This window comes from Uloborus diversus, chromosome 1, assembly GCF_026930045.1.
Source record: "Uloborus diversus isolate 005 chromosome 1, Udiv.v.3.1, whole genome shotgun sequence".
NCBI classification, from domain to species: domain Eukaryota; kingdom Metazoa; phylum Arthropoda; class Arachnida; order Araneae; family Uloboridae; genus Uloborus; species Uloborus diversus.
The window spans coordinates 33,727,730-33,750,287 of NC_072731.1; the positions used below are offsets into that span (position 1 = coordinate 33,727,730).

General features: G+C 31.8%; 1 protein-coding gene across 1 annotated transcript in view; it reads right to left on the minus strand.

Annotated features, from left to right (window-relative positions):
• Nucleotides 1–4,743: 4,743 nt before the first annotated feature.
• Nucleotides 4,744–22,558, minus strand: part of LOC129234535 (CWF19-like protein 2) — a 62,313-nt gene continuing 44,498 nt past the window's right edge. The window contains exons 14-18 of the mRNA XM_054868550.1: nt 21,254–21,370; nt 16,570–16,725; nt 13,726–13,806; nt 13,495–13,602; nt 4,744–4,908 (exon numbers count right to left, since the gene is read on the minus strand). Of these exons, the coding sequence (XP_054724525.1) occupies nt 4,777–4,908; nt 13,495–13,602; nt 13,726–13,806; nt 16,570–16,725; nt 21,254–21,370 (594 nt within the window). The 3' untranslated portion in view covers nt 4,744–4,776. The remainder of the gene's footprint in view (nt 4,909–13,494; nt 13,603–13,725; nt 13,807–16,569; nt 16,726–21,253; nt 21,371–22,558) is intronic.

Here is a 22,558-nt window from a genome sequence, read left to right on the forward strand (position 1 = left end):
CACCCCATTCCAAAGTATGTAAGATTCCCCTCCCTCTTATTTTTTTAATACTAAAAAAAATTACATATGTATAATATATATATATATATATATATATAAGAAGTACCCCCCCCCCCCGAAAGTCGGGTCTAGCTACGCCACTGCATGTGCATAATGTTGTTTATATCAGAGTGATTCCACATCAACTGACCTGATTTTTCATACTGTCCAGGGGCGTATGCAAGGAGGTGGTTTATAGGGTTCAAACCCCCTCCGAAATTTTTTATCCAAAGAAATGCTTTCCATTTTTAATTAATTTATTTATATTTTGGGGACAAAAATATTGTTGTTATTATTATTATTGTTTCAATTTTATTTAAAATGAAATTAGTATGACTGAAAAATTGTACAAGCTCATTGTGTGTTTATGGTAGTTAGAGAAATTCACTTATTATGTAACAATATGGCGTTTTTTAAGAATATCCCCTCCCTTCATTTAGATAATCTATTGTAACAAAAATCAACAGAATACACATGAAACCAAATTTGATAGTCCATAGAAATGTTTCAAAAAATGTGTTTGGTAAAAACCCCCTCCGAAACAAAAGTCTGGTTACGGCCCTGAAACTGTCCTCGCTCGATCATCCCCGAATGGGATGAAATTTTATAGAGGTGTAGATGTATCTGCGAAACTAACCTATGCAAATTTTCAGCTTCCAAGATCCGAATCCTGTCCCTGTGGATCTAGGATCTCCAAAATATAGTGCTCCAAAATGGCGGATCAGCTATTTGAAAAGAATTGCCATGTTGTGGTCAAGGTTACAGAAAACTTTATTGCACTAGAAGTATGAAATTTTGGGAGCTTAAAGTACATTTGGCTGTTGATTCGTTCTAGTATTTATGTAAGTTTGAGCTCATAAGATTTTGAGTAGCACGCATATAAAGTAAGAGTAAAAACGCTCTTTTATACTGAAATCATCATATTTTTGAGACCGTTTAATGAAGTACAATATGATTAGATCTCATGGTTTTCTGACATGAGTCTAAAACCACACCACGTAAAGCATAATTACAGCTCTTGCTCAAAGTTATTGACTCAGGCGATCTAGAGTAATTGACTTAAAACTTTGATTCTTGTTGTTCCAAATTATCAACTTTGAGACCGCGTAATTAAAAAATTTGATTTTGCCATGGGTTTCTAACCTGTACCTTAAACTACACCACTCGGACTATAAATACAGGTGAGCCCCAAAGTTGTTGACCCGTCCGATATTGACCTATAAACTGGGCCATTTTTAAAAAATCATCGAATTTGAGGCCTTTTAACTGCTAAAGCCAAGGGAAACAAAAGCTATTTTATATTTTTCTTAGTACTATATACTGTGGTGAGTAGTTAATCATATACTTATTTCCGAGGGTTACTCACAGCTTTAGCAGATATCCGGGCTCAAACAAGGCAAAAATAGTTCAAAAATTGCATTTTCAATTGACCTTTGACCTCAAAGCCATGAGTGAGTCACCAAAATATCTATACTAGAATGTACAAGTATCAAATTCTTATTTAAAAGAATTGGCTCGTTTCACTCATTGCTTTTGAAGCAAATCAATCATATTTTTTTTCTAAACCTTAAACTTCTGACCCCTACTCAAGGACATACAAATCAGTTTTTTTAAAAAAAGAAACTTCACTTTTTCTCATCATAATACCACTAACGCATCCTGAAATTTTTACGAAAATTGAAGACATCAACTCTCAAAAGTGTCCAGCTTTAAAAAAAATGACTCTTAAAGCTGACCCAAAGAGTACAGAAACAAAATTTCCCCAACCATGCGCGCTTCTCGTATGCGCGAACGAAAGGAATGCTAGACGAGAGTTGCGCCGTTACGCGCGTTATGTCACAAATCGGTTTACCCTGTCATAGGGACAGGGTAATAGGGCGCATAGACGTAATCACTTCAAAAGTACACCCCTTCAACTTGAATGAAAACAGTTCTCATGCGTACATAAGTGTTATTCCAAAAGAAAGTAATTTCAAAAATACTGTATTAACAAAATACTGCTGAAAAACAGTTTTTCCTTTTATATCTTCATATTACCGTTAAAGTTCCAGGGCCTGGTTAACGCATAGTCTTGCAGATCCATGGACCTGGACACCATACATTTAGAGCCACCAAAAAAATGGGATAAATCTTCTTCTTTCGTCTCTTTTTTTAAAAAACTATACATTGAAGATGTGCGTATTTTCATGTAAAATGGGTAAGGGCACCGAATTTTATCAGGATCTGAGCATCACTTTGGCTCGAACGGGCCCTGTTAAGATATCTATTGTTTGAAATCAGAAGTACCTTTAAGTAATTTTCTTCGTCTGCAATCAGAACATAAAATAATAAAACAATAATTTCCTGTATTCTGAAAACATCGCTCCTTAATAAAATTAGACCATAACGTGTCCAGAAGAATGCAATTTAAAACATCAAATAGTAGAAGCTATGTAATAAATTTTAACTGCCAGTAATGCCCGACATATTTCGGCTTTTTATGGCAGATATATGTCAGAGCTTACATTTTAATTTCCACTTTTATGCCTTCAGGACAGGAAGACTTATGTCGCCGAGTTTAATCCTCAGCAAAAACGCTTCCACAAAATTTAGTATTTTAATATTACGCCGAAGTATCTTTCGAAAACAATAAAATGAAAAAAAGCTTCTGTGTAATGTTTTTTTTTTTTTTTTTAATTTGTATCTTTCTTCATGTTGAAACTGAGATAGGAAGAAATGTTCTCGTGCAATGAAAAGGCTTCCCAAAATAAAAGTGACAAAATAAATTAGAAAATGTGATTTAAAAAAATGGCATACGCGGAGAACATACACACACAAAAAATAATAATAATAATAAATAATTCGGGAGATGGGAGTATTAGTTCTTAACAGTGCCGTAAATTTAATTAATTTGAAAGTGGTCTTAAAATCCATCTTAGGTTGAAATTATTAAACTGTACAGAAAAATTTATCTCTGGTTGCTGTATGGTGAAGCAAATGTGATAGTTGAACATCATATCTGATGTGCAAACTGTTTTAAACAATATATCTTTGTTATTTCCTACATTTTGTAAGCATATCTCAATTTTGTGTATTCTCACCGCGGGCCACAAACACCAACACCGGGAAATTTCAGTACTACAGCTCTGCGGTCGCCAGACGCCAAAAGGTTACTTCAAAGCCCAGTCGACAAAAGTGGCAACCATGTGTTTCGCAACTAAAATAAACTATAGAAGGCGCTGCATCCACTGTCTAATGGTGAATGAAAAAGGTAAAACAAACAAATGAAGTAACTTATTATAACTTGCTTTGAAACTTAATGAATGTCAGTAATTTTTCATTGTGTTTGTGGGAAGCTTTCTTTCCTATTCTTCTGAAATTACTGTTTGAAACCTGTAATTTACCCCAAAGAAAACACGTGGAACAGTATGTTTTACCTTTTTCGGCCGTATTGATAATCACCTCAAGGTAGCGTATTCGAACTCTGGAGTTGCGAATAGGCATGATCTTAATTTAGCACAAAAATGCTTTTCATTACTTATTTCAAACCAAATATTTTCATTCTAAGTAACAAAATCAATTATTTAAATAATCAGTTAGCCAACGTTTTGAAGCACGAAAAATGCAAATTACTGCAGACAAGTGTTTCGGTATTACAAGGAACAAATTTTTCAATGCAAAGTATGAGCTTCTGGATGAAAAGTCATCCGAGAAAAGCAACATGGTGGAACAGGACAACAGGAGTACAAAGGCAAACCCTGAAAAGACTAACTTTCATTTTGTGCTTTTCAATAGCATTGAACTTTTTCTGGGAATGAAACAACATCAAGTTCGTTCTCAGTGACCACAAACTCCCCTTAAGATGGCTTTGGTTTGCACATGCCAAAATTCAGTCGCTGGACATGTTGCAGGTATGGATGTAGGGCCTGCATGGTTGCACAGGTGGTGATCTCCTCTCACTTTAAGAGAATTAATGTAGCTTCCAAAAAACAAGTTCCCTTCTTATCAGTACAGCAGAAAATTTTTCGCTTTGAATCAGCAAAACGCTTTGACAATTTAACAGTGGTAATGCAAAGAAATGCTGCAGAAGAACTAAACATTTCTCAGCCATCAAGTGACTAAAAAATCGTGACGATATTGAAACCAAAGTGAAGCTAAATGAAAATTTAAACAACAAGCGAAACCGTGCTGGAAAAGATGGTGAAATTAAATCTACTTTGAAAATGGTTTACGAATTTCAGGGAAAAAGATGCGCAAGTAAATAGTTATATTTTATTTCACCTATTACTATGTGTTTAAAATTAGAATATTTTAATTTTCCCTTTTATGATTCACATACTTCCATTCTGCTAATTTAGTAATTTAGAACTTAAAACTGCATTTAATTGAGTCATTGTAATTTTAATTTACGGTAGCAAAAATAAGTGTTAATTAAAAAAAAAATGATAATTTTATGTGGCCTGGATTCTTTTCAGTTATTGTTATCAAACTGCATCTGTCCCAAAGTGACCACATTAAGTGGCGCCTACTGTATTATTTTTTCAGCCAGGATTACAAATACTATATTGGATTGTACATTAAATTATCAAATTCAAAAAAATAAAATAAAATAATAATAATTTTTTACCAACACTTTAAAATTTACTGAAATGTAAAGCACTTTGGGAAGAAAAAGGAAAATTTTTCATTAAAAAATTTATTTACAAGGTAAGTACATAGTTTAAAACACAGTACTCTCTCTGCAGCTGATTTTACACATCAACTTTCATCTTTATATTTCTTCCATTTCTTTCCAAAGAGCAACACTTCATTAGACTTTTTAAGCGGATCTTCTTTCTTGTTTTTGTACAGATGATTGTAGTCAATGTCAAGCATTCCACCAACAACTTCCTAAAAACGAAATACATCTTGAATTATAAAATTCCTTCCACATTTTTGAGGGAACATATCGTTGGCTGAGTACTACAAGTAAGTAACTGCTAATTTGGAAAAAATAGAACGTTTCTTACAGCGTTAGAAATTACAGCTGGTCCACTGGTCCCAAACCAGTAAAACCTGCCTCAGACCACCATAAAAAAATAAGCAGTGGTCCATGGGACCACCAACCGCTGGTAATTTTTGATTACAATCTGATAAAAAAAAATCAAAAGCATTAGCCCAGCCAATGTCTAGCTATTTGTTAGTCAAACAATTGGTAGACTTATTTTACAATTTTTTTTCAAAAGTTTATATAATTTTAAGTCATACATTTTACTTAATATTTATCGCTCTTAGAGGGGAAAATAACGTCCTGAAACTAAGTAAAAATAGTCAAATTAAATTTAAATTTTGGTAGCTGATTTTAAGAGTTGTTGATTGAAACTGGTTTTCATACTGTATGCTTGTTTGTTGAATATTACAGATTTAAATGTTTATTGCCATACTTTGCCAAACAAAAATTTTTAATTTTTAACATTCAAGTATATTAAAAAATCCTCATTAGTAGAAAAATGTTTTATTTGTTGTTTTGCTTTGTTATTTAATATTGTGTTTACTATTTTGAACTTTATTTGCAGCACAGTAATTTCGCAAAGTTAAGTGTTTTATCAAATGTTTAATCAATGAGCTAAACAGTTAGGGGAAGGTGGGGCACCTTAGGACACTTTTTAGATAATGATTTTTATACATTTAATTTTCAAATCAATTTTAACAAACTTAGCTAAACATGTAATTTAAACATTTTTGCTTCAATTAAATCTTATTTTACTCCACTGTTTCACCAAATTAAATTTTCATAATAAAAATCAGGAAGTCATTACAATGTCCCAACCAGCCCCACTAGGTGGGGTACCTTGGGACACTCGTAAAAAAACTTAAATGAATAAAAAATACAAATCCTAATTGATTAAAAAATGCTTATTCACAATCTTACAGCCTAACAAATTTTATTAGATTCCTATTTAATTTTAAATTCACTTATATATTGCCTTAAGAGTTCTTTTACTCAATCCATATGTTTTAGCTGGGCGATTCTCAAAAAAAAAAAAAAAAAAAAAAAAAAATGTCCCGTGCATAACTCCAAGTTCATTTTTTCCAGGTAACCAAAGCCTTCAAAAAATAATGCTGGTGGGGAATATAATACATGCTTTAATATACTATCAAAACATAACAATTAATCCCATATTTAATTAATAGTTACTTAAATAAAATAAAAAACGAGACATTTTTTCAAGAATCGCCCAGCAGCCTCTATAATTGAAATATTATTATTAAGGACATTTTCCGCTGTTGTTTCAAGAACAGAAGCCCTTTTCTCAATTTCAGTTCATTTAAATCCTTCATCAAATGTATTAAGTACAATGAAATATGCTTTTTCTGTACTGTACACTCATAGAGCAGTGTCCCAACCTGCCCCACTTAGGTTGTTATTATACATAAACTTTTTAAAAGTTATGCTTAGCAGTACAAAACATTTTTCAACCTTTAAATTATCAAGAAAGAACATGTTTTAATTCCCACATGCAATGTTTTAAATTATTTCATTCCCTACTTGAAAATTTTAATAATGAAACCAACCACCCATTAATGTAACTCTGAACCTCTGAAAACAGAGAAGACATTATATTACTGCTGATCTGTTAATATGAGAAATTCCAAAGTACACTGAAGAGTAAGATCCTGCTGTGATCTATGATGTCCTAAGAAAAATAATTTCTGTTTACAAAATTTAAGTTGAAATTTATGGTGCATAAAGGTGGACCATGTCCCAAGGTGTCCCCACCCTTCCTTATATTTAAAATAACTTAATAAATGTAACCATTTTTAAATGTAAATAATTTTTGGTACAAACATAATATTTCGTGTTTAATTTAAAGCGGACCAGTGATGTTGTTTAAGGACCAGTACATATTCATGTTGACTGGTTTGAAGGATCAGTAAGATATGTTTACGCCTGTTATAAGCCTGTAGATGTTGTTTACACTGGTTTTCAAAAAACTTTCGATAAGGTATCGCATGGTGCTCTACTTAGCAAATTAGCTGATATAGGAATAGGAGGGAAAATTTTCACTTGAGTAAAAAACTGGCTGACCAGAAGGAAACATAGGGTAGTTGTAAGGGTAAATTATTCTAAATGGAGTGAGGTTTTAAGCGCGGTTCCTCAGGGATCAGTGTTAGGGCCTGTTTTGTCCATTGTTTTTATGAACGATATTCATAAAAATATTTCTGGGAAAATGAATTGTTTTGCTGATGATGTCAAAGTTATGGGGATTGTAGAAAATCAAGAACAAGCAAATCAGCTGCAAGAGGATCTAGATCATATTACAGAGTCGGCTGATAAATGGGGTATGGCTGTTAATGTTGGGAAATGTCAAAAACTACATTTAGGGCATGGAAATAAGTATACAAGTTATTATTTGCAAGGCTCTGTCATTAGTCAGGCAGAAAAAGTTACTGATCTGGGCGTCTTAATAAGTCAGGATTTAAAGTTTAGTCAAAAGTGCAGCATAGCTAGTAACAAAGCCAATAAGATGCTTGGGTTTATCAATAGATCTATTTCAAACAAACCTAAAGAAGATCTTCTGCCCTTATATAGAAGTTTGGTAAGACCCCATTTGGAATATGCTGTTCAGTTGTGGTCTCCTTATCTTAAGAAAGATATTAATGTATTGGAGAGGGTTCAAAGGCAGGCTCCAAGGCTAATAAATGGACTTTCTCATTTAGACTATGATTCCAGGCTTAGAATGCTAAAAATGTATAGTCATGAGCAAAGAAGAGACCAAGGGGACATGATTCAGTTGTTTAAATTTATTAAAATGAAAGATGTTATGGGGCTAAAGTTTAGCACTGAAAACAGGACAAGGGGTCATTGTTTTAAGCTATTTAAATCTCAAGCTAACATGGATATTAGGAAAAATTATTATTTTAGCAGGGTAGTGAACCCTTGGAACCGCTTACCGGAAGAGATGGTAATGAGCAAGGGAGAAGATAGTTTTAAGAGGGTCATTGATCTTCACTGGTGATTGTAAATTAACCAGGACCAGCCTAACTGGGCCCCGAGCCTGTTGCTGGTCGACACTCTTTTATTTGTATTTGATATTTTACTGATTTCTAACACTCACTTTTTTGAAAATTTTTGTTTGAAATAAGACATAAATACCTCCAGTTAAATAAAATTTAGAAATGGTAGCTTAATAACATTTAAATCAAGTCTTGGCACTCTGCCACAGCATTAATATGTTGAGTTTTCCTGCAAGTAGTATGAAAAAAAAATGAATTGTAATTACTGTTTTATAGCTTTCACCTCACAATATGATCTACTGTATTACTCCACATTAGTCGGCATGCCTGAAATTAGTGAGGTTGACAAGCATGGAGGTAAATTCGAATTTTCTGGTATGCCGAATAATTCGGGGTTCTTTTGCCAAAAAAAAAAAAAAAAAAAGGAGACTGAAAATTTTTGCTCATTAAGTCAGAAGTACAAAAATTTTAAATTAAACAAGAAGCGGGATAAAATCAATGTGTTTACTATTAATGCAGGTCATCCATTATAGATTTAGTTACATTCCAATAAAATGATTGACACTGAAGCAATCATAACACTTGTGATTCATTTTTATTTTTTGTAAAAAATCAATTTAAATTCCAATTGGAAAGGTAAATTTATTTTTTGATTTTCATTGAAAAGTGGTATTAAATTTTTTAATTGTGAAATATTTAATATTAGGACTTTAAATGTTTGCTTCATTTTCATTTAATTTTTAAAAACTAGATTTTTCTTATCAGAATAATAAGAGTAACGTTGTAAATAAACATTTTAGCAAAATAAAATCATTCATTCATAAATAAGATAATATATAGAACTCACAATATTTTTAATGATAAACGTGTATTTCTTACGTTAAATTAAATATGTTTTTCTCTCCTTGTTTTTTCCCTTCATGCCCAAAAAAAGCCCCAGAAGAGTTATTGATAACCTGGTTAGCCTTGCACTTTGAGGTACAGCCCCTGGTGGGTAGGGTGTGCAGGGTAATACGGTATGTGCATATTGTTTTTTTAATAAGTTTTCAGAATTTTGTTAAGGAACAAACAAAAAAAAAAAAAGAATTGTTTTTAAGGCTTTAAAAGAAATACACAGACAAGTGTGGGAATAACTGACTTCACATTGCTCAAACATGCAATGTGTCACCACCACTTTGTACAGATGGGCACAAGGAGCAGAAAGAAGTTTGAAGGCATAAAAAGTATAACTTAAAACCAGAACTATAAGTTTGGGAAAATGTCATTTTTTTATTTGATTTAAATGATACACCGACCCAACTACATTCCACACATAGCTACAGGCATGTCTTCAAATTTTTCAGGAGCACTTTCAGGAAACTGAATAAAAACTTAAGGTGTATGTTTTTTTTTTTTTTTAAATAAGATAAAGAAAGCAACAATTTTTTTTTAATTTCTAAGTATTAGAAATTTGAAAATTTCCTTCAAGTATCAATCACTGCATAAACTTAAAAGAAATGATGCAAAATTCTTTCTGTCATTCAATAGTAGTCCTTCCTAGCATTTCTTTACAATTGATTTGAAAAAACCATAATGATCATGGCACTGTTTTAAAATATATTGCATTCCTTTTGATTATTTTTTTGTATGAAAAGTACCCATCCATAAGCTCATTCCATTGCATTAACAAATGCATTCCGCGTATTCCTGGTACAAGTATTTGCAATTTGTACGATTTTTTTTTTTTTGCTTTTAACATTGAATTTTAAACTCATACATTGATAAGCATTTGAGAGACAATAAGAAAAAAATTGACCTGTGATTGCTTGCGGTTTCATGGTTTCTTTTGCAATTTACAAACAAAAGTTTAATTCAAAGTTGCAACATTTTTATATTTCTGACCACTGTACAAGCTAGCAGTACTCGTGTTTCATCTTTGAGTCAACATAAGGGTTTTCACTGATATGCCTGTCTCACACTTTTTCTTACAGCTCCTTGAGTTTGGGCATAAGTGAGACGTCACTCCCGAACACAATCAAACATAGTTTTTAACACTTAAATAGATAACTTTTAAATGCAATCAAAGTTCTAACTTTTAAATGTAGAATCATATAAGAATTTTTGAAAACCATGAGTATACTCCATTTTGGAAAATAAAATAGGAGAGTAAAATATCAGACTAGAGGTGCAGATTAGCGGTTGCCACTCGCCAATTGGCGACCAAAAATTTTCAATCGTTACCAAAGATTTCAGCACCGATCGCCACCGGGTGACCAAAGGGGAACCCCCCCCCAAAGTTGAAGTTATCGATTGCACTGTGCTTTCGGATCCAGTTTTTCATGCTGTGGTAGTCACTCGTCTAGACGCGATATCACTTACTGACCTTCAAGAAAAGTTGAAATGTTGCCCCTCTCCTCGCTGATTCGTTGACCACTTCCCGTTTGCTACACCTACACTGCGTTCAGGGCTTTTAGAGCATTGTTCGGGAAGGGGGTGAAAACTGACCCCCCCCCCCTGCGGTCCAGCAGACATGATCCCCGAACCCAATCAAGGTCAACATTGCAGCATCTGCAGTGCCTGAGGAGGGGAAACGTAAATACGGCGGCGTAGCTAATTCTGATGACTTTTTAAAAGGTTGAAAATGACGAGCAGAGGTAGCTTAAAGAGAATAAAATTGGATACATCTTCCAAGACTTTATTTCAGTTCTTCAAAACGAAGACAACCAGCATCAAGTCAGTTCATTTTTCATTATTATAGAAAAAAAATTTTTTTTTTTTGAAAGATTACTGTAACGTGTGTAACAAGCTAAACATGGCACCAAATACATTATTTTTCTGCTGTATAATACGCTATCGATTTAAAAATCAATTTTTAGAAGTACCAAACTACTTTAAAGTGGCCGACTTACACCGGTGTCATGAAACTTTTCAAGACTTGCTTCGCGAAAATCTGCTTCCCTTGTTCCTTTTACATCTTGCGAATATTTTAATACAATATATTTTTTTCAATCTGAAAATATTTTGACAGATGCAGCGTTAAATTAGCTTATTTAATGTTTAATTTTCATGACTTTTTATTTAGGGAGCCATATTAAATTTGAAATCGTACTTTGTGCGAAAAATTGCACTTCCTGATTTAGATTTCAATCCTTTTACACCTTGTAAATATTAAAAATATTTTTTAAAATCGGAAGTTATTTTGCGCAGGCTAAATTTAATTAGCTTATTTCGTGTTTGATTTTAATGAATGGATTTATTTTTGGATCCATGCTTCCTTTGTAATCGTACTTCGCGGGTTAACTGCACCTCGTGGTTGAGTTTTCAATAGTTTTGCATCTTGTTCATTTCTTAATATTTTTGACAAATGACAGTTATTTTGACGTATACTACCTTAGATTAGCTTGGTCTATGTTCCATTTTAATAAAAGAATTAATTTTTGAAGCCACGCTTCCTTTGTAATCGTACTTTGCGGGGAATTGCACCTCGTGGTTGAGTTTTCAATCCCTTTGGATCTTGTACAGATTTTAATATTTTTGATAATCGGAAGTTATTTTGGCACAGGCTGACTTAAATTAGCTTATTTTTATGTTTATTTTAAAGACTTGATTTATTTTTGGAATCGTGCTTTCTTTGTAATCGTACTTCGCGGATAACTATAACCACATGGTTGAGTTTTAAATCCTTTTGCATCTTATACATATCTTAATATTTTTGACAGACGAAAGTTATTTAGACGAATACAACCTTATATTAGTTGTTTTATGTTCTTTTTTTATAAAAGAATTTATTTTTGAAGCCATGCTTCCTTTGTAACCGCACTTCGCGGGGAGCTGCACCTCGTGGTTGAATTTTCAATCTTTTTGCATCTTGAACAATTGTCTTCATATTTTTGATAAGCAAAAGTTATTTTGATGTGTGCTACCTTAGATTAGCTTGTTTCATGTTCCATTTTAATAAAAGAAATGATTTTTGGAGCCATGCTAACTTTGGAATCGCACTTTGAGGATAATTGCATCTTGTGCTTTAGATTTCCTTTTGCATCTTGTACCAACATATTTTAATTTTTTTGGCAGTCAGAAGTTGTCAGCTTATTTTAAGTTTTATTTTAATAAATAATAAATGCAATTATTTTCGGGAAACGTGCCGACATTGCACACCAGTTTTGCTAATCTTTTTGCATTTTTTAAATACTTCAGAAGTTTTGATAATTGAAAGTTATATTTTAATAACTAAAAAGTAATAAATCCTATTCATGTACTATTTTTACAAGCTTTATTTTAATCAATTTAATTTTATCCTAAAATATTAAATCTAAACATTTTTTTTTTTGCTGTTGAATTTGAAATGTATTATTTCTATAAACGATACTAAATGTCGTATGTTGATAGGCAGATTTATAGAGTAGTGGATAGCTACTTTATTAATTAGTTCAATTCTAATTCAGACTTTTAAAATAACCATTTGTTCGCAAACTACAAATATTTTTCAAGTTTGTTTTTGTTATGTGGTTTTGAATTTTAAAATTTGGTCCTACAAATTTAAATTTGCAAATATGTTGGTTAGGGGGATTCCATGAAAAGTGAAACCAGTACCTAGGTCAAACAAATATTAGATTTTTAACTTAATGTGTTCCTCCATCCTATTTCAATCCAAATCATTCTCAGATTTCTTCAATGAGAGAAGGAAACTACTTACCAATCTTCACTGGTACTGATTTTTATTGTGCTAAGATTTTTAATACATAGATATATAAAATATATGTGCAGTGAAGCAGAGTTTATACGTTTTTGAAGGGACGGTATGAAAAAAGTATATAAGGGGGAAAACGTACAATAGGTATGCATTAAAATTTATTGGATTCTGCAGGGACCAATTCAAAAAACGTATCAAAGATAAATGTATAAACGGTGCTTTTCTGTATATATATAAGTGTGTGAGTGTATGTTTGGCTACCAAAAATTTGAAGTGGCTACCAAAGTTTTTGGTGTTGGTAGCCACTGGCTACCAAAGAAAAATAACAGTCTACACCTCTATATCAGACCCTCAACTGTCACAATTTAATTAATTTGTGAGATTGAACAAAACAAGAGATATTTCACTTTGAGGAAAGGAGTGCATAACAATTAAACATATCATTTTGTTAAGTTTTGCATAAAAAATACCAAGAAAAAAGAGCCCAATTTTAAAGATTCATAAGCTGTTACTCTCACAATAAAAATGTGTACTTAGGTGAAGATTGAACATCTATACTTAAAAATTAAAAATAAAGAATGGTATTTGAATTTGAATTAAAAATTTCTACACATACAACAGTGATATAGGTTATACACAAATAGATAACTGACATTTTGAAAGTTCATTTAATCTAACACTACAGTGAAATGTTGGCTCAACCGTGATTTGAGAATCTTTTTCAGATTACTTAAACTAGAAAAAGAACTAACTACAAATTATACTTCTTTCATAAATGACATAAATATTATAATTCTAAAAACTACCTTTCCAAAATTCCTGGGAAACATTTTCTCATCTTCAATCACATGGGCGAACCCAGCATGAATTTCTGGATCAAATTCCACAAAAAAGTATGGCAAGTTCTTTGGAACCTGAAATATCAATTTAGGTATCAAAACGCAAAATTTAAAAGTTTTGTGCATAAATGCACAGGAATGTATAACATATTCAAGTGAATAAACATAACAAACAATGATAATTAATGTCATTCTTACTGAATTACGTAAGCCCTTTTTGGTGAGGTCCACTAACTTGATGTTATGTGCCCATTCAGCTTCAGATTCTTGAATAGCTTTCTAAGAAATAAGGACCATTAGTATGCCTGGTGGAATGGTATACATAAAGTTACTTTGCTTTTTTTTTAAATGTGCTTTAAAAAAATAACAAAATATATTAATTGAATGAAATAAATGTGGACAACTATTCAGTTCAGAGGGCCCTTTACAGAACAATAACTTAAAAACATTGTAAAATGTATTACTGTTTAAGAAGCGCATACATAAACAAGAAAATTAACCACCATGATATGATGAATGCTAATTGTCGCTTTATTTGCTCTACTGACATTTTTGATGGATATCATCATTAAAAGTCTAGTTAACTAATTTATGATTGTAACATAAAATTTTAGGCATTACTTTTCAAGCTTCTCCATTTTGTCTAGAAGAAAGTAGTTTTCTCTTATCCAAGATCATGCCAATAGTGTCTGCATTCATCTGGTCTTCATTTTTTTTCTTATAGATACACAGGTAAGACATAGTCATATACAAGGGTTGGGTTTTTAGGGTTCAAATCCCTCCCAAAAATTTTCAAAGCTATCCCAAAATATGCTTTTTATTATATTCTTTTTTTTTCTAAAAAAATAATTATTACTGTTTTATTTTTCTATACATTTTTTTTTTCAACTTCATTTAAAAAATGAAATTATTGACTTATTGGTACAAATTCAGTGCTTTGTCTCTAGAATTTATCCTTATTGGAGTTAGTGGGGACATCATTTCTCACAAAACAGTACAGCGGTTTCTTAAAATTTTGAATACCAGGAGGTGACAGAAGCGTCAAAATTCTTCATATTTAAAAGTGCCAAACTCTGTAATTTACACATTTCTTAAGTGTCAAAAAATATGAACTTAAGAAGTGTTACTGTGATTGAGCCAACATAAGTTGATTCTTTTGAGTACTTAAAAAGACATCAAATGTTTGAATGGGTGAGGTAATGTAGTGTATACATTAGATTTGTTTTCTTTAATACAGCGGTCTCCAACTTTTTTTGCTCAAGAGTCGCATTGTTAATTTTAGGAGGCAAGGCGACCAACAATCGTGGTAAAGTTACTGCAACCCCCCCCCCCCGCCTCCTCATGCATGATTTTTTTTTCTGCTCTGTAGCATAAGTGTAGCCAGGATTCAGGTTAGGGAGGGGCAAGTCAATGTACAACAAGATGCTTTTTTTAGCTGCCCCTTTGTCCAGTGCTATATCTTCGTTTTTTCGAGACCAGGTAAAGTTTCCCACGATAAAATTTAATTTATAATGACAAAATGAGTGATTCGATTAGTTTAACACTGAGAAATTCTTTGAGTGCAATTTATTGCTTTGAAGAAAAGATAGGTACCAAAAGATATAATTCTTGATTCTTTTTGCTGTCCCTGAATTAGAAAAAGGATGGTGGTTAGGGGATCGAGTCATATATTCCATGGAAATTTTTACAAATTGAAGTCTTAAAATGCAGTTTTAGTTCAATTTTGGTGGTGTTAGAGATGGTCGAGGGACACGTTTCAGCGTCTCCTCCGGAGAAAATTTCAAAATGCACATCAAAATTCATTTTCAGGTGAATTTAGTCCACAAATTGGTTTTGAATTGCAATTTTAGATTATCTTTGGTGATTTGTAAAGTTAAGGAAATGAAGAAGGTTCAGATGCAAAAGTTTTAGAAACTTTTTGGAGTTGAAGCCCATGAAACACATTTCAGGATATGTTTGATGGTGTTAAAAGAATGGTCAGAATTAAGTAGTTGTTCTAGAAATTGTTTTAAATTGAAGTTTCAAAACACAAGTTTAAGCTACATATGTTGAGAAGTTTGGAAAGGATCCTCGGAATCTCTCCCCGGAAATCATTTGAAATTGAAATCGCCAAAATACCATTTAAGGATTTTTGGTCAAATAAAGGGGAAAGAACAGGTAAGCGACTATCCTCCAGAAATTTTATATTAAGTGCCAAAAATGTAATTTTAAACTATTTTTGGTGACTTTGAGGAGGAAAATAAAAATTAAGACTCTTCTTTAGGGAGAGGCAGTTTACATTTCCTGCCCCACTCTGGCTACGATCATGCTTAGTAGTGGTTTTTGAGTTTTTCTTGGATTAGTTTTCTTTTAAAATGCTTAAAAAGACATACCGCTCAGTTGGAAGAAGAGTGCCACAATACAAAGAAATGAAATTTTACAGGAGAAACGTTTGAATTTGAACTCTTCAGGCAGTTTGCACTAAGAAAAATACGTTTGCTGTGCTCTCCAGTGGTTAATATTAGGCCAAAAAAAATCTTTTATTATTTTTCAAAGAAGATAATGTCATTTGAAGACCTTTAAGCGAAAAAAAAAAATTAAAAAATTGATATTGTGGCACTCTTCTTCTAAACGAGCGATATATTATCAAATTTAAAAAAAAAAGGATTTCCATTTGCAAACTTCATGCAGGCCCAGAAAAAGCTGCTAGCGGGCCGGATTTGGCCTGTGGGCCGTAGGTTGGAGAGCACTGGTTTAATAGATTCGTTTGTTTTTAATTATGTCAATGCCCACACCCCTTCATTTAAATAACCTGTTGAAACAAAAAGCAATAGAATATATGGATGAAATCAAATTATATTGATCATGTAGATTTAATGAGTAACGTTTCGGTAAAACCTCCCTGAAACAAAAGTCTGATTACAGGACCTGATGTAAGACCCCATTACAAAAAACATACCTACATAAAGTTAGTCTTCAAATAAGCTCTATAGTTGAATTTCTACCATGATAGTCAAATAACAAAATTAGCAAAGGAATTTTAGCATAATAAATTTCACTTGCTTTAAAATACATAGGTGCCATGTCTCCATCTTCAAAAGGTACGGGAACACACTCCAATACTGCATGAGGACAATACCTGAAATTCATGCTTGTTTCAAGAAACACCACTGATTTATGTTCTGCCTTGAACATGTTTCTTAATCTCCTTTTGTAGTCCTTAAATAAAATGAAAATAGTATTAATAAATGCTCAAACTTCAAAATCTATAGTTTTTCATACTCTGTGATAAAGAAACAGACTCTAAGTGCCTTTTTTTTCTTTCCTTTTTAACATTATTAGGAAGCCATGCTTGTTTATAATGCATTATTTAAAAAACAATTAAAATTGCAGTAGTGTTTAACTACAGTATAACCCCCATTTAACCATTGTCAAGGAACTGGAAAAAGTTACTGTTAAATCAGGGAGATTGTTAAATTGAGGACCATAGATATTCAATGAAGTCAAATGCCGACCAGTGAAATGTATCATTAAATTGAGGAATTTGTTAAATCGAAGTTATACTGTATATCCTTTTGCAAGGTTTGTTTTGCCTTTGATTATTATTTTTAATTTACAGCTTACTTACCGTTCACAAATAGGGCCAGTAACTAGCAGCTTATTACCAAAGCATTTACATTCACTTCACAAGTTGAGCCCCACCATGCCTGAGGAATCTTCAGAGTGTGCTAAATTAATTTAAGAAACTAGTGTGAAGGTAATCTCAGCTTCAATGACAGGACATCTGCCTCCAGCTGGATACGGCTATTCCAAATGGATGAGCTCAAAACAAAGACAAAACTGCAGTCTCTGGATGTCATAACAAGGGTATCAGTGCTGTAGTCCCCAAGAGTATCACTGGGGTATTTATATACACTGAGGCCAATTAGTACTAGAATACACCGAAGCGTTGTTTTAGCACTGCTTTTGTAGAAAAAACATTCTTCACTAACATAGAGTTGACTTATACTCAGGATTCAACTACTTCTGATTGATGTCTTGGTAATCTTGACTGGAGAAATTATCAATTCATCCCTGATATACATGGCTTATTTACCCCAATCATGTCATACATTGTGATTTATTCAGACCAAAAATGGAAAGGTTTTTATAAACTTTTTAATTTTTGTCAAGCTAACATTTATTTTTGTATTTTTGAAGAAAATTTTAATTTCAAATATTTTTTTTAAACTGAAATTCATTTCATTTTACTTTCATTACTATTTATCTATTTATTTTTTAACCAGGCACTTAACATAACATTTACATTTTTTTTTCTGAAATGTATCTACACTAATAATTATAAAGAGAGAGGGTGGATTTTTGTATGTTTATGTGTTCGAGGTAATCTCTGGAACCATTGTAGCTATTTGAACAACTCTTTCACTGTATGAAAGGTGCATTCTTACTGAGTGACATAGGCTATAAATTATGCATATATGTACTTATATTAATTTTTTAAGCCAATAGTTTGTCTTCGCTATCAGTTTATGTTTCCTACTGATCTATTCTTATATATGCGAACCCAAGCGCTGATTGCCCCCAGTTGCAATGGTAAAATAGTTGAAGGTTCCCTTTGAACTGAACGCTAAGGAATATAAACAAGTGAAAAATAACTCACGCTGGCTGCATAAGAACTGCCAAAACTTTTAAACGTATTTGAGGCTCCAGAGGGTAAGGCATATAGCATTCTATTAGCCTTGGACATTGCGAACCATTTAGAGTCACAGAATTGTTAGTTTCTAAAATTGGTAATTTTGTATGCAATTGGAGCGATCCTTTGGTTTTTTTATCTATACTAATATTTTAAAGAGAGGGTTTATTTTGTGTATGTTTATATGTTCCTGGTATTCTCCGGAACCACTGCACCTAATCAAAAAATTTCTTCTTCGTATGAAAGGCAAACTTACACAGTAAAATCTATGCTAATATTTTAAAGAGCGAGGAGGTTTTCTTCTGTTTATATGTTCCAGACAAGATTGATATGTGATTGCGACCTACTGAATGAGTACGTTTCCAATCATGCAACAAAATTAGCATCCGATCAGCGACTTGCTCATGATACCAGAAAGCAAATTAATATTTATTGGCATACCCAGTGGAACTGAAAAAAGTTTAAATTTAACCAAAATCAACAGGCAGACTGAGGATGTGTGTGTAGATTTTTCTCTGCTTAGTTGCAGCAATTTTACTTAGTGGTTGAGAAACTGACCACTCCAGATTTTAACTACTTTGAATGTCTCCCTTCAAAAAGGCAAAGTATGTTTCAAAAGAAAAAAATGGGTCATTTGGAAAGCATCTTCAAAAGGTCTACCCCATAATGTATTATGGATGTTCGAAAAGCCGCCGTTTGAACATAGAAGTCATAGGTTCTAAAAAAAATCTAAAAGATTAAGACAAGATTGAGAGAGGTGTGTGTCATTTTCACTTTCGCCGGTGACACTTACCAAACTATTCCTGTGGTTCCCTTGATAAACACGTGCAGATATACTTTAAGCCTGTCTCCTTTTAATTGACTCTGTACGATCTCTGTATCTTAAGAGTACTTTTAAGAGCCCATATTCATTCTATTAAAATTAAAGGTGGTATTCCAATATTTTTGTTGCGAAACTTTAATTTGTCTTAAGTTATGCAAAGGAGCTGGACCCCAAGTAAAATCAATATGGATTAATATGATTTACCCTATTATTCTTACAGGGCCAGCAGCAGGTCAGTCAGGAATATTTCTCAAAATCCCATGGTCCATTTCCAATATAACTAATTGCCATTTCTGATGAAAATTTCTTATGCCATCACCATCATCAAAACTGAAGGTCAAACGTACAGTGTTACATATGGGAAGATAATATTGTTCACGGGTAAGTAAAGGTTGGTCTATCTTGATTAGGAAATGAAGTGAACCAATTTCTTTCAAAACCTCATAAAAATGAAACAAAAAATTATTTTCTATTGAAAACTTATACCCTTTTAAAATGTGAACTTATTTGGTTTGGCAAATATCCACATGAGAGTACATTCAAAACGAAAAGATAAAAGAATCATATATTATGAAACTTGAAATTTATTCCTTTGGGTTCGAGCAATTCGTTTCCCAGAAGTTTGACTCCCTGAAAGCGCCAATGTTCCAAAATTGGAACATGCTACTTTGAAAGGGCATATATCTTTCGAAAATATCATTGTACATTTCCACAAGCATTTTTAAATTATACATTCGAGTATTTTTTACGAATAAATTAAATATCATCTCATTTTCTGTAAAAGCCAATTTTTGGTAAAATTTATGAGAAAAAGCTGCAGAAAACTAAAAAAAATACTCATGTTTAAAAAATGGCAATAAAAATGCTGAATGTATAAACAACCAAATGCACTTCAAAAGATACTTCAAAACAAGACTCAAAAGTGCTGATAAAAACTTGCTCATTTGAAAGTCATTTCTTGAGAAAATTTTTAGCTAAATATCATGTTCTATTTTTGGAACATTGGCGGATAAACGGTTAAGATAGATAATTTTTCAACACAAACAAGAACAGGAAGGGCCATTAGTATATGTATATATGAGGAATATATCAATTAATTAGCAATAATCGGTAATTGGCCATAATCCGCCATTTTTTAAAAATTCACAAAAAGTACTTTAAGTATGCCCAGAATTAGAAACTATGTTGATAAGTTCATAAACAACAAATAAATAAAATTTTCTGCAAAAAAAGCTAGCATGTTAGGATAAATTAATAATAAAACAAGATTTAAAAAATGAAAAATCATATTTTTTTTCAATAATATTTTTTGAATAACTGCATATCTTAAAAAAAGTCAAAGGTTATGAGATGGTTACTCATATGTGTGTGTGTCTGTCAATTTCACCTCTACTCTAAAACACATGAGGGAACACTGAATCAAACTTTTTTTTTTTTGTTATTTAGTTACTGTATTCACTGTTTATAATTTCTGTTTGAAATCACTATTCCTTAAACTTATTCATTAAAAATTTAAGTTTTATTGAATAAGTCTTGATTAATTTTTTACATAATTTTATGAACATTTGAAACAATGTTATTTTTTTAAATTTAACTTTTCTTTTTTTATATTGATCTGCACATCTATCATACAATGTTGTACACGTATCTTGTGTCAATACTTTTCTCTGCACTTTACCATTCCCATCCTACTTTAAGATTGCTTTATAATTTTTGTGAAGATAAAAGTCCTGCATTAAATAGCTATTAATAGCAAAAAAGTTGATGCTACACTAAAAGAGCCTATAGACAATGGTTCAACTAAAATTTTAATTTTAATATTTAGTGAACAGAATGTAATTTTATCATGAATAACAGAAACTCCATTTACAGAAGCTGAATAAAGTTTAAAAACATTATTTTTTTTTAAAACCTGATATTTGAGGCAATATTTGAGAAAAATAAATCATTCCTCACAGAAATATGCATACAATTAATAAATGTTAATTTAAAAAAAAGTTGATAGAAAAATTGTGGTATTAATAATTATTATCATTTAAATTAATTGGCAGCCAATATTCATATGTGTAAATTTGCGTGATAGAAATTACCTGAACTAATTCCATCACTACGGTTGAACTACACAGGTTGGAGGATTAAAACAAAATTTAAAACATTAACAAAATGTTAACAATTATTTCTTAGCCTTATGTCAGCATTATGTCATTTCTAATGGACTTAACAAAAAATACCTCAATCTCTCTCCATTCATCTTCATCTAAGCAAAGAAGCGATGATACATGTACTTTTGGAACTATCAAGCAGTGGCCTTCAACAATGGATTGATAACTTGGTAAACATAAATAAGCCTGAAATAACATCAAAAATTAAAATTAATTTTAAAAAGTAGTTTTAATGTGTACAGACATTAAAAACTCTTTATATATAAAAACAAAAGAAAGTAGTGGAATGTGTGCCAAAGTGAAATAGTAAGACCTTTTCTCTGTTTGCGGTGCCAGCTATATGGCTATATTTTATCTGTTATTAAACCTGTTGGTAACTATTCTCATCAAAAAAAAAAAAAAAGTTAACTTTGAAGATTAAGGCACATGGTACTACAAGCCACTTTCAAAATTTGACACTAATATTGTAACATTGTGTGGTATACCAAAAAAGAAAAAAAAGTTTTTGCATAAAATAAACAAGAAAGTAACATTTTTTCGTCTAAAATAAGAACGTTTTAGTTACTGACATTTCAAATATTAATTAAGATCAAGTTATATTCCATGCCGCACCTATTTACTTAATATTAGGCATGTTTAGGTTTTAATTGTGTAGAACAATTAGTTGAGTGCACGCTGCACAAAATGGCTAGGCCAAAGTGGAAGAGTTTAATTCATGTATTTATTCATTCAGTTACAGATTCATTGGTTCATTCATTTATTAATAAATTCTTAAACATTTATTGCTTCACTTCTGTATTTATCATTCTCTAATTTGTTTATACATGAATTTAATTATACATTAATTCATTTATTTTTCATATTCATTTACTAACTCATACAGTTCTTTATTTGATCTATTTCACGTTTAAATACAAGTTCTTTTATAAAGTAAATGGTTCTTTCTTCATGTGCTGTGATTTTCAAACTAAATATGTTCATTTTGAAGGAAAAAAATATAAATTATTTTAACTATTTCACTTTACCCCACATTGTCGAATTTCGAGTTATATAATTTTAACCAATGAGATACCTGACAGATAAAATTAAACTTAGTATATTCTCTTTATTTAACCAACTTTGTTGAAAGGTTATCATTCCAAAAAAACAATGATTTGATGGAATAGAAATTTTTCACCAGATAAAATGCTAACTTGCCCTACAAAAAGCAATCACATGTGTATAGATTCCCCAGTTAACCATAAAGTAATGGCACCAGTAATAGAAAAGTGCCCAGAACAGATAGTCATAAGTTTGGATTTAAATAATAAGAATTTTAGGCGGATAAAACTGATGTTGCTGCGACCCATGAATACGTTGCAACCCTCTAGTTTT